This window comes from Anoplophora glabripennis, unplaced genomic scaffold (assembly GCF_000390285.2).
Source record: "Anoplophora glabripennis isolate ALB-LARVAE unplaced genomic scaffold, Agla_2.0 scaffold111, whole genome shotgun sequence".
Classification (NCBI taxonomy): domain Eukaryota; kingdom Metazoa; phylum Arthropoda; class Insecta; order Coleoptera; family Cerambycidae; genus Anoplophora; species Anoplophora glabripennis.
In genome coordinates this window covers 956,180-972,287 of record NW_019416273.1, presented here as the reverse complement: position 1 = coordinate 972,287, position 16,108 = coordinate 956,180, and the positions used below count along the sequence as shown (strand labels likewise).

Below are 16,108 nucleotides of genomic sequence, written 5' to 3'. Positions count from 1 at the left end.
TATTCGGCGCATACCAAATTCAGATGTATTTCGATACATTTTTTTAAATATCTGTAAGTTTGAATAAAAACATAATATTGTGGGAAAATATGTTTTAGCAAATATTTTCACAATATTTGCTTTCAGATAAAGAATTGTAAAATTCAATAGATCAATATTATTAAAAATTACTGTAATATGTATTTTTGTGGAATTATACAAAAACACTTTTCGTACGTGACTACAACTGTGACAGTTTATGGCACAAAATGGAGGACCAAAGTAGTATAATTTCTAACAAAACATTTTTTATTTATTAAAATTGGCGATTTTTATTTTATACATAATTAGGTACTTAAACTAAAAGAAGCTTTTCATGAGAGTGACTCTTTTAAAACATGTTTTTATTAGTAGCTGAGAGCTGAGAATTGTAATAAATATTTTCACTCCGAACCTGTCCTCTCAAAAAAATGTGTCATCGTTCCTCCACCGTAGAAACTCATAGGACTTTACACTTCAAGCACCGCCTTGTGTTGAGCTCAGCATATGTTGATTCTACAAATATGATAAATGGTTTTCTAAGGACTGAAACGGTGCGGTGGTACATCAAAGAGATATGTATTTACCTACTTTCAGAGTAAGACAGGCAGAGAAAAATTTTATTTCTTAAAAATATGTTGCAGGTATCTAGGTCATAGGCACAAGGTGTTCTGAAGAATTTCGTATTAAAATTAAATGGTGTTGAGGTTGTCTTTCTTGCAGTGTAGTGTAATCTTTCTTGTAGTGAAATTTGAATGCTGACGAGGACCAAGAAATCAGAAACCCCATTCTCCTTGAAATTTAGGTTGCTGGCATAAAATAGGGTGATGTATTAATATTTTCAAGTTGATCTTGGTTCGACCTTGAAACTTAAGATCAAGGTCAAGTCCAAGGTTACCAAAATATGAATTTATTGATATCTTACAACTTCTATCTGGAACTTTCTTCGATAGGATTCGATCTTCAAAAGTTATCAGGGGGTTCGTGTCTTTCTAAGGCAATTGATGAAAATAAGGCAAAATTATCAATTTTTGGATGATTTTTTTAAAATATTTTAATTGCTCCGAGGGCATTCTAATTTTGGTAAAAAAAACTTTAGAGTATAATAAAACAACACACCAAATTTCATTAAAATCGGTTTCGCAAAATAATAATTTTTTTAAATTTTGAAAAAAAAAATCGAATTTTCAAAATGTCTCTTCTTTATGCGCAGTATCAGTTGCAATGTTTATATTAAATATTTAAGGGTCCCATATTCTTTAAATAGTGTTTTCCGCAAAGACAAATAATTTCAAATATTTAATAACTGAATAATCTAAAGCTTATCAAATAACAGGAATGTTATGTCATGCCACCTGAGTATTTTCAAAGACGCCGCAGTAAAACGAATAAACAGGTGCAAAAAACGATCAAACCATCAAGGTTTTAGGTACTGAAATCTACGAAAATACTAACTTTTTTATATATAATTCCACATGTAAATATTCTTATAACATTTACTTGCTTAGTCCTACATATAAAATTGTTTACTTTTATTTATAAGTACGTGAAAATAATTCTTAAAATGCGGGTTAGGATAACAGCAAACGCATGTTTTACAAACGCTTTTTTTTAGTTATTATTTTATTTGAGTAAATTTAAATGGTAACAATGAATAAACAAAACATCAAGGATTTTATTTTAAGTAGTCAAATTCAGTAACTTCACCACTCTGGTGAATAGTATGGCACAAGTTATTTTTTACAGGGCATGACCTTCAACAAACATATAAAACTGAAGATTTAAGGCAGGCGTCTTACAGACAAGAAATCGCACTTTTAGTAAGACAGTGATAGAATAGATAGAAAATGTTTCTTTCTACCGAGACATTCGTTACAGGAATTGTTAAAAGTAGACAAAACTATTTGTATGTTTCGAAAATATCGTTTTAAATTCCTTGTATAATATTTCTACCGTTTTTTGAACTTTTAAATTACGAAATTTTTCGTCTCTGTACAAAATATTAAGTTCGTTTTTCAACCCATCTATTTCAAAAACGGTTGAGTAGATTTGTAATAAGCATTCAAAAGATTTTTCGGAAAATTTGTTTACATAATTGTATTGAACAGTTCAAAATTAACTTCCCTATTTCTAGATCCACGAGCCGCCACTGACCACCAACGTTTTGTTGCAGGCTTAAGGGCTTCCTCAGTCTGGACGTCGACGTCTCCCACTTGGAAGTCAACCAGTGCGAGGCCAAGAGCAGCAAGCGCTTCTCCAACGAGATCTCCGTGTTCCATGGTTCGCACAAATGCCACAATTCAACAAGCGAGGTGAGTGTGCTTAGATGTAATAGATACGATGATTGATAGTCTTCAGAGAGCTTACGTTTCTGAACGTTTTAAGGCTTATGGTGGCAGCATTTTCCAGCGAAGTGTAGTTTTCGCTTAATATCAACAGAGAGTGATAAAAATATTTTACTTCGACGTCGTTTTTTAAATTTTTAAAAGGATGCAAATGTTGTTTTTAAAAAACATGTATCTTATTATTTTTGTTGCCAATTTAAATCTCTCTGAATATATTGACCATGTTTTAGAGAACAGGCAGACGTAATTTATAAAGACTTTTCCAAAGCTTTCGATGGGATAGATCACAATGTTTTACTTTATAAACTGGCAAACTTTTGTGTATGTAATGACTATTGGTTTTATTAAGTCCTGTTTATACAACAGAATGTAGTGTGTTAGTTACAATGTTTTTTATTGTACCACTTCCGCAGTAATCTCTGGAGTACCTCAGGGTTCTACATTTGGCTCATTACTGTTCGTTTTGCTCATTAATGACCTTATCAACTGTGAATCAGCTGTAGTAATTTATTTTACGTAGAAATATTTTCATCCATAGCTAGTTTTCATGATTGTAATAACCTACAAAATGAACTTTACCAAATACAGTCTTGATATGTAGAAAATAGATTACATTTTAACCCTTCGAAATGCAAGACCTTAAGTTTTCCATTAATTTGATACTACTGTATTATCCTGATGTGAGTCTTGCAAGGATTTAGTTTTATTGTTTGAAACAAAATTTTCCTTTATTGATCATTTAGTCCTTAAAACAAATGAAACATTAACATTTTATGAATTTATAAAAAGAAACTGTGTGAAATTTACTGATATAATTGCTAATAAAACTTTGTAATTTGCGTATGTACGTTTTAGACAGTCTAGACTAGAGAATGCAATGCCTGTTTGGTACCCTTTTTGTAACATACAGGGTGGGCCATTAGTGTGAGAAAGTACACTAACTCCCTTGTTACTTATAATACAGAAAAAAAGTTTATATAAAAGTTGTACAGAATCAAGAAACCTAAACTACAAAATTAATTTCAAACATACGGAGCGATGAGTAAAAACGGGACACGCCAAACATTACATTTTTTAAATGGAACACCCTGTATATTTTTAAACATTTGGATTTCTGAGAAAATTCTATATATGGCAATATAAACAGTTTATCATTTTAGTGCGGGGTTGCCAAGTTATGTAGAAAATTCTTAGAATTTTGGAAAAAACATGACCTCGAAGAAGTTGTATTAACTTTCAACTACTAACACTTGGAGCAAAAATATTTGACAGAGTTATAGGCAAATGTTATACAAAGGCTCCTATATTAGCTAATATCGATATTTTATACAGGGCATTTTTTTATAAGACGATAATTTTTAGAAAGTTCAAACTTGATTTTCTAAAATTTTTCAAATGGAACACCCTATATTTTATTGTTTTATTTTATTCGCATATCACTCCACTTCAACTTTTATTAAGCATGTTCTATACCTAAAATTGTTAGTTTTTAAGATATGGCAACATTTCTGAAAATACTTAATTTTTATTATTTTCGGTCGCACGAGATGGCTTTGGAAAAAACTGTCACATTGTGTCAACTTGTCAGTTCATAATTTACCATTCCATTTTGCGTTCATTTTATTAGTTTATTAGTATCTATTAGTTATTTATTAGTTGGTATTCATAAAATAATTTTATATTACAATGAATTTTTCTAAAGAAGAAATGGTGGATATGATTTATGTATTGGGAGCTGCTGATAGAAATTGTTTACTCGCAACAAGAATTTATAATCAGAGATATCCAGATAGAAGACAACCACGTGCAAATACCTTTGAAAAATTAATGGTACGTTTTGATACTACTGGCAATGTTTCTTATGAAAAACATGATAGAAAAAATACTATTGTGGATGATGAGAATGAACTAAATGTTCTGTTAAGTGTTACTGAAGATCCGCATATAGGCACTAGAGCAATTTCAAGGCAAACAGATATAAGCAGGACATCGGTAAGGCGGATTTTAAAGAAGCACAGGATGCATCCATATCATATCCAGTTTTACCAAGAATTGAATAACCACGACTATGAAAGTCGCTTGGAATTTTGTAATTGGGCCCAGAGAAAAATGAATGAAGATAGGCTTTTTTTTAATTGTGTGCTTTTTACTGATGAGGCAACGTTTCACAAAAATGGAAGCGTGAACAGACACAATTTTCATTATTATGCTTCTGAAAATCCGTTGCTTATAAGGACACATAGTCAAATCCGGTGGTCACTCAATGTTTGGGGCGGGATTATTGGACATTACGTTATTGGGCCTTATTTTTTCGACGAACATTTAACAGGGCAACTATATCTTCATTTTCTACAAAATACTATGGAAAATTTATTAGAAAATATACCGCTAAATATTCGTCAGAGGATGTGGTATTTACATGATGGAGCCCCTGTACACCACACGCAGGAAGTTCGTAGATTCTTAAACAATGAATTTCCAGAGAAGTGGGTTGGAAGAGGTGGACCAATTAGTTGGCCTGCTAGGTCGCCTGATCTGACAAAAATGGACTATTTTCTGTGGGGATATGTAAAAGATCGGGTATATCAAACTCCCCCTACTACTAAAGAGGATATGAAAAACCGAATTCGACGAGTTTTTCAAAATATCAACATTGATATTCTGAATAATGTTAACACCACATTTGAACGACGTGTAGAGCTATGTCTAAACCAAGACGGCCGTCATTTTGAACACTTGTTGTAAAATTAAATATTTGATTTATTTTCGTATCTATTTTGTTATTTTATTTCCATTTAATAAATAAACTATGTTGTTATGTTCTATTAAGATTTTTTTATACACAAATATGTAGTATAATTAAATTATTTTATAGTATAGACAAGTTGACACAATGTGACAGTTTTTTCCAAAGCCATCTCGTGCGACCGAAAATAATAAAAATTAAGTATTTTCAGAAATGTTGCCATATCTTAAAAACTAACAATTTTAGGTATAGAACATGCTTAATAAAAGTTGAAGTGGAGTGATATGCGAATAAAATAAAACAATAAAATATAGGGTGTTCCATTTGAAAAATTTTAGAAAATCAAGTTTGAACTTTCTAAAAATTATCGTCTTATAAAAAAATGCCCTGTATAAAATATCGATATTAGCTAATATAGGAGCCTTTGTATAACATTTGCCTATAACTCTGTCAAATATTTTTGCTCCAAGTGTTAGTAGTTGAAAGTTAATACAACTTCTTCGAGGTCATGTTTTTTCCAAAATTCTAAGAATTTTCTACATAACTTGGCAACCCCGCACTAAAATGATAAACTGTTTATATTGCCATATATAGAATTTTCTCAGAAATCCAACTGTTTAAAAATATACAGGGTGTTCCATTTAAAAAATGTAATGTTTGGCGTGTCCCGTTTTTACTCATCGCCCTGTATGTTTAAAATTAATTTTGTAGTTTATGTTTCTTGATTCTGTACAACTTTTATATAAACTTTTTTTTTGTATTATAAGTAACAAGGGAGTTAGTGTACTTCCTCACACTAATGGCCCACCCTGTATAAACCAGGAAGATGATGCACCCAGAAGAAAGGCCATAGTTCCTTCCATTTTTACGTTAAGTATGCCTAGTGATGTTACAAAGACCTTTGTTTTTATTAGAGTAGCAAAAACGCGATTCTGAATAGCAGTGCAAAAAATTCACATGAACATAGGTCCTAATGTCCCTCAATTTTGAAGTAGAGGACGCTTTCTAAAGGAAAATATCCAGACAAAATGTAAAGACATTAAAAACAAATAAGATACTTACATGGATGAACTTCTCTTTTATTAATTTATAAACTACTGAATGGTAAAATAGACATGCCATGTCCCTTACTTATCTTTGCCAATACGGCTGGTAGACTATTTGTCGAACATTTTTGTAGTGTGTAACTCCAAAGGCAATCATTTTCAGTGCGTTTATCGTCCCATACTAAACACCATGTCTTGGACACGGGGCAGATATCAGTGCGCGTGTCGACCAGGATTCTACTCGCCTCATCACGACGGTTTATTCAACGGGAGCTTGGTAGAAGGTAAGAAGACAGATTAATGTTTTACTTGTCACTATTAGTGACTCCAAATTATTACATTTAGCTGAAAAATAAAAAACACTGGTAGTTTTTAGCAATTAAAGACTTAAATGATACTCATGTACCTTAATTTTAGCCCCATCCCAATCAGTAATCGAAAATACCGATAAAAGATATGGATAAGCCAATGCATGTCTCATAAAAGCAAAAATATAGAATAGAACAATCGAATAATCGAAATTACCGACAGTATTACATTGCGGATCATCTGTGAAGCCTTTTAGATCAAATCGTTAATTCGTTTTAGAGCTATTTGTCCCCTGCTTTTGTCTAACGGTGGACTATTAATGATATTAGCTTTGTTTCTGTTTGCTTTTAGTTAAATATTCAGGGGGTTCTCCATTCAGGTCGGGGTTATTTACCCAGGAACAAAGTTAAACTCCGAGTTATTTTTCAATTGTTGGAAGGTAGAGTTAAGTATTTTCATACATTCTATTTGTTTGTGACAATGCTTTATTATGTTGGATAGTTTGAATAAGAAAAACTTTACACTCTAACTTTTTACTGATTAGAAATTTTGATCTTGGCTGAAACACTAAATTTCGACTTCAAACATAAAATTTCAAACACAAAATTTTCATTTTACATCGACGTAAAAATTTAAGTCGTAAATTGCAACTATAAGTACTAAATTTAGAGTTTTAATAAAAGATTTTCAAAAATTCAAATATAATACCTCTTAATTTCGATTTCATACACTAAATATTAAAAGATGAAACAGTAAATTTCGATTTCAAGTACAAAAGTACTTTGAACACTAAGTTGTTAATTTCACACAAACACAAAAATTCTAATCTTAAATTTGTATCTCGAGCATAAAATATCAAGTTTAAATACTGACTTTTGAATGTAATGGCTCAGTTTAGAGATCAATCACTAAATTTCATGGGTTCAAACATTACATCTCGATTTAAATTTCTATTTCACACAAACACGAAAGCTCAAAATCTAAAGTTCTTTGTTAAACACCAAATTTCTAAGTCACACAATATATTTAGTCCTCAAATATAAAGTTTTGAACATTAATTTTACCTTCATAACACAAACTTGTACTCCAATCATCTATTTTCAGGTTCAAACACTAAATTTCATGACCTTAAACACTACGTTTTGACTTCGAACAGAAAATTTCGAATTCAAACACTGTATTTCGATTTCATACACTAAATTTTAAAAGATGAAACAGTAAATTTCGATTTCTAGCTCAAAATTTGTACTTTGAACACTAAGTTGTTAATTGCACACAATCACAAAAATTCTAGCCTTAAATTTGTATCTCGAACATAAAATATCAAATTTAAATACTGACTTTTGAATGTAGTGGCCCAGTTTAAAGTTCAAGCACTAAATTTCATGGGTTCAAACATTACATCTCGATTTAAATTTTCATACAAACGCGAAATCTCAAAATCTAAGTTTCTACATTAAATATGGAATTTACAGATCACACATATTTGGTCCGCAAATATAAAATTTCAAACTTTAATTTTAACTTTATAACACAAATTTGTACTCCAATCGTTAATTTTTATGTTCAAACACTAAATTTTTAATAAAAAAGTTTAGTTTCGAGTTCAAACACTAAATTTCATTATGTCAAACACTAAACTTCGACTACAAACGTAAAATTTCGGATTCGAATACTATATTTCGATTTCATACACTAAATTTAAAAGATGAAACAATAAATTTCTATTTAAAGCATAATATTTAGAATCTCAAAAATTCTAGCCTTAAATTTGTATTTCGGACATAAAATATCAAGTTTGAATACTGACTTTTGAATGTAATGGCTCAATTTAGAGTTCAATGCACTAAATTTCATGGGTTCAAACATTACATCTCGATTTAAATTTCCATTTCACACAAACACGAAAGCTCAAAATCTAAAGTTCTTTGTTAAACACCAAATTTCTAAGTCACACAATATATTTAGTCCTCAAATATAAAGTTTTGAACATTAATTTTACCTTCATAACACAAACTTGTACTCCAATCATCTATTTTAAAGTTCAAGCACTAAATTTCATGGGTTCAAACATTACATCTCGATTTAAATTTTCACACAAACGCGAAATCTCAAAATCTAAGTTTCTACATTAAATATGGAATTTACAGATCACACATATTTGGTCCGCAAATATAAAATTTCAAACTTTAATTTTAACTTTATAACACAAATTTGTACTCCAATCGTTAATTTTTATGTTCAAACACTAAATTTTTAATAAAAAAGTTTAGTTTCGAGTTCAAACACTAAATTTCATTATGTCAAACACTAAACTTCGACTACAAACGTAAAATTTCGGATTCGAATACTATATTTCGATTTCATACACTAAATTTAAAAGATGAAACAATAAATTTCTATTTAAAGCATAATATTTAGAATCTCAAAAATTCTAGCCTTAAATTTGTATTTCGGACATAAAATATCAAGTTTGAATACTGACTTTTGAATGTAATGGCTCAATTTAGAGTTCAAGCACTAAATTTCATGGGTTCAAACATTACATCTCGATTTAAATTTCTATTTCACACAAACACGAAAGCTCAAAATCTAAAGTTCTTTGTTAAACACCAAATTTCTAAGTCACACAATATATTTAGTCCTCAAATATAAAGTTTTGAACATTAATTTTACCTTCATAACACAAACTTGTACTCCAATCATCTATTTTCAGGTTCAAACACTAAATTTCATGACCTTAAACACTACGTTTTGACTTCGAACAGAAAATTTCGAATTCAAACACTATTTCGATTTCATACACTAAATTTTATAAGATGAAACAGTAAATTTCGATTTCTAGCTCAAAATTTGTACTTTGAACACTAAGTTGTTAATTGCACACAATCACAAAAATTCTAGCCTTAAATTTGTATCTCGAACATAAAATATCAAATTTAAATACTGACTTTTGAATGTAGTGGCCCAGTTTAAAGTTCAAGCACTAAATTTCATGGGTTCAAACATTACATCTCGATTTAAATTTTCATACAAACGCGAAATCTCAAAATCTAAGTTTCTACATTAAATATGGAATTTACAGATCACACAACATATTTGGTCCGCAAATACAAAATTTCAAACTTTAATTTTAACTTTATAACACAAATTTGTACTCCAATCGTTAATTTTTATGTTCAAACACTAAATTTTTAATAAAAAAGTTTAGTTTCGAGTTCAAACACTAAATTTCATTATGTCAAACACTAAACTTCGACTACAAACGTAAAATTTCGGATTCGAATACTATATTTCGATTTCATACACTAAATTTAAAAGATGAAACAATAAATTTCTATTTAAAGCATAATATTTAGAATCTCAAAAATTCTAGCCTTAAATTTGTATTTCGGACATAAAATATCAAGTTTGAATACTGACTTTTGAATGTAATGGCTCAATTTAGAGTTCAAGCACTAAATTTCATGGGTTCAAACATTACATCTCGATTTAAATTTCCATTTCACACAAACGCGAAAGCTCAAAATCAAAATTTCCACATTAAACATCAAATTTACAGATCACACAACATATTTAGTGTTCAAATACAAAGTTTCAAAACAATAATTTTAACTTCATAACACAAATTTGTACTCCAGTCATCAATTTTTTCATTTCATTTTTAATGAAAAACTTCAGTTTCATCACACTAAATTTCTTGACCACAAACACTAAATTTCGACTTCAAACGTAAAATTCGCATTCAAACACTATATTTCAATTCCAAACGTTAACTTTCTGTATCACATCGACGTAAAAGTAAAAATGGAAATTGGTAAATTGCAGCTTCAATAGAAAATTTTCAAAAATTTAAATTCAATATATTTTATTTTTTTATTCAGGCACGAAATGTTGACTTGACAGTCTTGACACTCTAAACACTCTAAATTTCGATTTCAAACACAAAATTTGAAGATCAAACACTAAGTTGTTAATTGCATACAGGCGCAAAAGTTTCTGATTCATACATTTTTAACTTCAAATCTAAGCTTCGATTTCTAATACAGAATTTTCAAAGATTTAAATTCTCTTCAAATGCAATATCTTTAGTTCATAAATATTTTTTTCTTTAATTTGTATTACGAGCATAAAATTTCGAGTTTACATAAGTTTTTAATGAAATGGCTCAGTTTATAGTTCAAGCACTAAGTTTCATGAGCTCAAACTGTAGATTTCGATTTCAAACACAAGCTTTTGTTTGTAACAGTTTAAACACTAAATTAACTTTCAACTTCAAACACTAAATTTCTAAATTAAATAATAATTTTTCTGATCCCTTCGTCGTCAAATACAAACATTCTAAACTTAATACTTGCTAAATTTTGACACAAATTAGTACTTCAGGCATAAAATTTCAGTTTCAAACACTCAGTTTGGAGGTCAAACATTAAATTTTGTTGCCAAACACAAAAAACACTTTTCATTTCACACAAAAGCAAAAGCTGAAAATTTCGGGTAATAAATTTCTAGATTAAATGCTAAATTTCCAGACCACACAACAAATTTTTCTTCAAATATAATATTTCAAAACTTCATATTCGCTAAATTTGAACTTCATGACACTAATTTTATTTAAAAATTTCATGTAAAATGTTTTCAAACACCACATGTCAATTTTACACTATACAGAGTAAATTTTAGTACCAAGGGCGTCGTTTTAAAAACTCAGTATTTCGTTTTATCTTGAAAAGCAAAATTTCGACTTCAAACACTAAATTTCAATAATTCAAGCTCTTAAAGAGTACAATTTCGAGTTCAAACACTAAGTCTCGAATGTAAGCACCAAATTTCGAGATCAAACTTGATTATTTACTTCATGTTTGCATGTAATTAATATTCCACTAAGGGAACTCATTTGTGTACACCTATATATTCCAATGCGGGGGTTTATATTGTATTATGACCCTAATTTCACCTAAAAACCGTTCCGAAACCACCAAATGAAAAACTAATTGAGGGCGAACTTACTTTAATTAAACTTTTTTGAACAACAAGCGACAAACAACGACCGAGTCCTTGCCCTGCATATTATGCCACGACCTGGAAATTGATTATCGATTTTATTTGGAACAACAGCCTAATCTAATTGCTCCCACCGTGGGGTAAGTTATTTTGTTTTTGTTCCAACCCTTTCCGTCGCGAAAAGAACAGGTTCTCGGTCACGAATCGAGTGGATCAGAATTTTTTTTCGCGATATTTTAAATTGCTTGACTTTGAGAATTTTAAATATGTTAAAAGATTCAGGACTGGTTTATTACTTGGATATGTTTGGAATTTTTTTAAGAGTTTTTGTCTTTATATTTAAATCACCCTGGCAATGTGTTTCCTACTGAATATCTTTTCAGTCGCTTGGACGGAATATGTGGAGAACAGCAGCCGCTCTTGGGAAACGATTTTTCAGTGCAAAAGATGCGCTCCTGGCTGCCATTTCTGTAAAGACCCTTCTCCGTGTTTAGCTACATATCACTGGCCATTTAGGTAGGTAAGAAACATAATAATTACTTTTTTCAAATGACCTGTAGATAAAATTCCAGTGGCATCATATCTGGACAACGAGACGGCGACTATATAACAGATAACATTTTTTATGTTTTAGGATCACTTTATTGGTTTTTTCGATTTTTTGTGTCCTGTGTACGATCGTTCTCAACGTCTATATGTTCAAGCACCGGAAGTTGAAAGTGTTTAAGGTGGCGAGTCCTATATTTCTCAGTATTACTCTCTTCGGTTGCGCTACAATGTACTTAGAGGTAAGTTTTATCTGTCAGAATTGACAGGTTTCAATGATAATTAGTTATTTACACCATAAAGAAGGTAGGTAAGTATTATTTATCAGTCGAGGACGATTTTGTGCCCGAGCGGAGCGAGGGCTAGCAATAGAGTCCGAGACTGGTAAATTATACTTAACTACTGCGTGGTGTATAACATTTTGTCTGTTCCCACAGTTCTTTATGGTTCGTGAAATTAGGATTAGGGTTTATTTTTTGATCAATTGATTTTGACATTATTCGAAATCTTGCAAAGTCGCCTTGGTTGTTTGGATTTTATCGTTTCTAAGGTGTTTATAAACAAAGCTAAATAAAAGTAGCAATTTTGCTGGTTTTGAATTATTATTTCTAAATGAGTGATTTTGAAATAGAAAGTGCAGCAACTGCTAAAATGTCACTGCTAGCATATTTCATGGAGAAGTCAAAAACTCTAAAGTCACCGGCGAGTGAATACTCAATGATTAAGTCAACTATTTTCATAGGGGAGAACGTGGATATATCAAAATACCACCAACCATTCGGCACGAAGACCCTTTCTATGATTCCTAATAAGATTGCATATTTGTTGAAACTAGAACACCCTGAAACATATACAGGCCATTTGCTCCGAAGAACATCGGCAACGTTACTGGCTAATACAGGAGTTGATGTATTAGCAATCAAGAGAGATGATGGGTGGAAATCAGCCACAATTGTTATGTTACTGACAGTTTAAGTAACAAAAATGAAATAGCCAAAAGGATTCTTTACAATGACACTTCAACTCCAGGTTCTAGTAGTACGTCGCATTATGCTGTTTTAATGGATCAGTCAGATAATATTGAGCCTCCGGTGACTGAAATGGAGCGGTCAACTCATTTTGAGAAAAATGTGACAATTAGTAAACGCGAGGGAAATAATTATCCAGATTTTATAAATGTTACTAAATGTAATAACTGTACAAGTACTATAAATATTGTGCAAAACCATACTTATTGCATCAACTTCGACGTCACTTGGTACGTGGGTGTTGCACAATAATGAAATAATGTAATATTGACAGTTGGTAGAAGGAAGCGCAAAAAGCAAATGCTTAGATGGGGAATTCTGGAAGGAAGCCTAAATAGTTGAAGTGAGAACAGTGTGGGAATGGGAGTAAGCTGATCGGCGGACAGTAAGGCAAAATAGTGAAAAATAAAAGTGTTTAACCCGTATTAATTAGCAGGTAATATTCTTTAAGTACTTTTTTGTTAATTGATCTATGTAATCTTATTATTGTGATGGTTATAGGTGTTTCAAGATTATAATTCTAAGGTAAAATTGTTACAATTATTATTAGCCATTGCTCATTATTTATTACATGTTAAAATATGTATATATTGTCGTGACTGCCCAGACATTGCAATAACAACTCCTTTGTTTCACATTTAACTTGTTTTGTCCTGATTACGTTGTTCGAAAAACAAATACCTAATTAAGCGTTTCTTGTGCTCACTTTATGTCATACGCCTATAAGAGCTTTGTTGAATTTACTAACATTTTCGCCCTTGAGGCACGAATCTGAAAAAAAAAGAATAATTAAATACAAAAAATGAATTGCTAAAACAGATCTTCCGAAATCTCAACTCATAGCTGGATTGCCTCCCGTATGGGACTCCAGTACCTTCCGGCCCTGCCGGCTAACTAACACCAAACCTCTTCAGTTTTACTTGGAAGTGTGTATGTCTAATTCGAGTGAGGTGACATTTAGTGACACATTAAATGAGTCGGGCGTTAATTATCATTAGCAAAGGATCTTAATTTATGCCTTTTGTTAGCGGTTGTTTTATATTTATATTTGGGTAGTTAGAGCAACGATCGTGGGTTTCTCTGCCATGCTCTTTCCCCACAGGAGCTCTAGGTGAGCCTGGCACTCTCATTTTATGTTAAAGGGTTGTTAATGTTTTTCTTGTTCTTTCTATTTGTCCCATATTTAATTTGAAGACTGTTGTACGTAAATAATAAATTTAGGTGTATTTACTCTGCTTTTGTTTAATAAAATTAAATCATACCACCATAATACTACCATAATAAAAATAGATACATACAACGTAGGTATTCCTTATGACGATCACATATTTTTGGCCACAACTAGGTTTATATTTAATTTTTTCGATCGAACCCAGGGTTATTATACTTCAATGTTCATTTCATATCATACATATTTGTTCATAAAATATAAATATAAATTTATAACTCGAAATCGCTTTTTTCCCTACGGAGGTAAGTTACCTCACTTACCTCCCGTTGTCCATAACAGCTTCCACTTCTACGGTAAAATCCACTTACCTGACAATGTATTAATAGTCTATTTAATAGTGGGAGCAGATAAAATTATTTGCCGCTGTGCAATCACTGTTTGCCGGACTTGAAATTTTATCCGGCCTCCTTCTGAGCGAACGTAATCAATCAGGTTGACCAAATGAACCGTTGAGGGGCTATTTATATGTTCAACAGGAACAAATCGGCATCTTAGAAGCTATCCTTATTGGATTATCGATTTTTATACGGCAGTCAGCTTCGGATTCCTGCAATGTGTCACGTCTCGATAAGAAATCTGGTCTGCGGTTTCCCGGTATTAATCGAAAGATAACCGGAGTTAAAGTTGGCCTTAAAATGTCACGGGCTTGCAAGAATTCCAGGGATTTCAGAAATAGCTGAGCGAAAAAAATTACGTTGTAAAAGTAAGGTCAATATTAAGCGGTGCCTTTTTTTTATTGCCTACCAAGGAGGGGTAAAAAATAATTGCCTGAATTTTTTTACTACTGTTTTAATTAGGAAGAGAAAAAGAATTGTACAGAATAGGGTCAATTTCGGCACTTCGGAAGGCTTTTTCCCAAAATGTCTCGAGCTTGATTTTCGAGAAAAATTGATCCGAAAACCCCCTTGTCATTATTTTTATTATTTTAAGATTATGTTTTTTTTATTTTTGGCCGTTTTCTTAAATATCAATTTTTTATTCAGTTTTAGTGCATAGAATTCAGTGAAATTGTTTTATAACCTCACATTTTTCAATTATAACCCAAACTTGTGATTTTGTGAATGAGACAAACCGTATACACAGGGTGTTTCAGGATTAAGTCGACAAACCTTAAGGAGATAATCCTCATAAAAAAAAAATAAGAAAAAAATTAAATATAAATTAAAGGGCGTTAAAGATTTTTTAAAAAATTAGAATTTTTTAAATAACTTCTAAATGAAGAAGGCTATTTTAGCCAAATTTGGCATGACACATCTTCTTATATGATACCATTTTTCCATAGAAGTAGAAGTCCCGCAAGCAACCAGTGGCGGAGTTGTGGGGACTAAGACTCATTAAATTATAAAAAAAAAATAATACGGCCCTACTGAAAATAAAAAATGATGCTGTTTTTAGATAGAATAGTGTGTTATTGACAAAAAGTGTACATTGACTTTTTTGGAAGGGTGTTTCTGGATTCTGTCGATAAACTTTAAAATGAACCTCAACAAATATTTTCTTGGCCTGCACGTTCACCGGACTTGACACCGATGGATTATTTCGTTTGGGGTGCTGTTAAACAAAAAGTCTACGAGGTGCCAGTTGATACCCTAGAAGATCTAAGACAGCGAATAGTCCAAGCGTGTCGAGAATTAACTCCAATTCAGTGTCGATCGGCCACTACCTCCATAATTAGAAGATGTCGTGCTTGTCTACAGTCCGGAGACGACCATTTTTAACAAAATATTTTTTAAATAATTTCATTTTTGATTCACTTTTCGCTTTGTCTAGGTATAATATTAATTGGTAATTTTTTGGTTGTTTCAATTTACAAATAAATTTTCATGTATTGTTTG

General features: G+C 31.3%; 1 protein-coding gene across 1 annotated transcript in view; it reads left to right on the top strand.

Annotated features, from left to right (window-relative positions):
- LOC108903924 (probable G-protein coupled receptor CG31760) overlaps positions 1-16,108 on the top strand; it is a 164,797-nt gene that overhangs the window by 120,630 nt on the left and 28,059 nt on the right. Inside the window, exons 5-8 of the mRNA XM_023457357.1 lie at positions 2,192-2,330; positions 6,319-6,439; positions 11,852-11,984; positions 12,103-12,256. Coding sequence (XP_023313125.1) covers positions 2,192-2,330; positions 6,319-6,439; positions 11,852-11,984; positions 12,103-12,256 — 547 coding nt within the window. The remainder of the gene's footprint in view (positions 1-2,191; positions 2,331-6,318; positions 6,440-11,851; positions 11,985-12,102; positions 12,257-16,108) is intronic.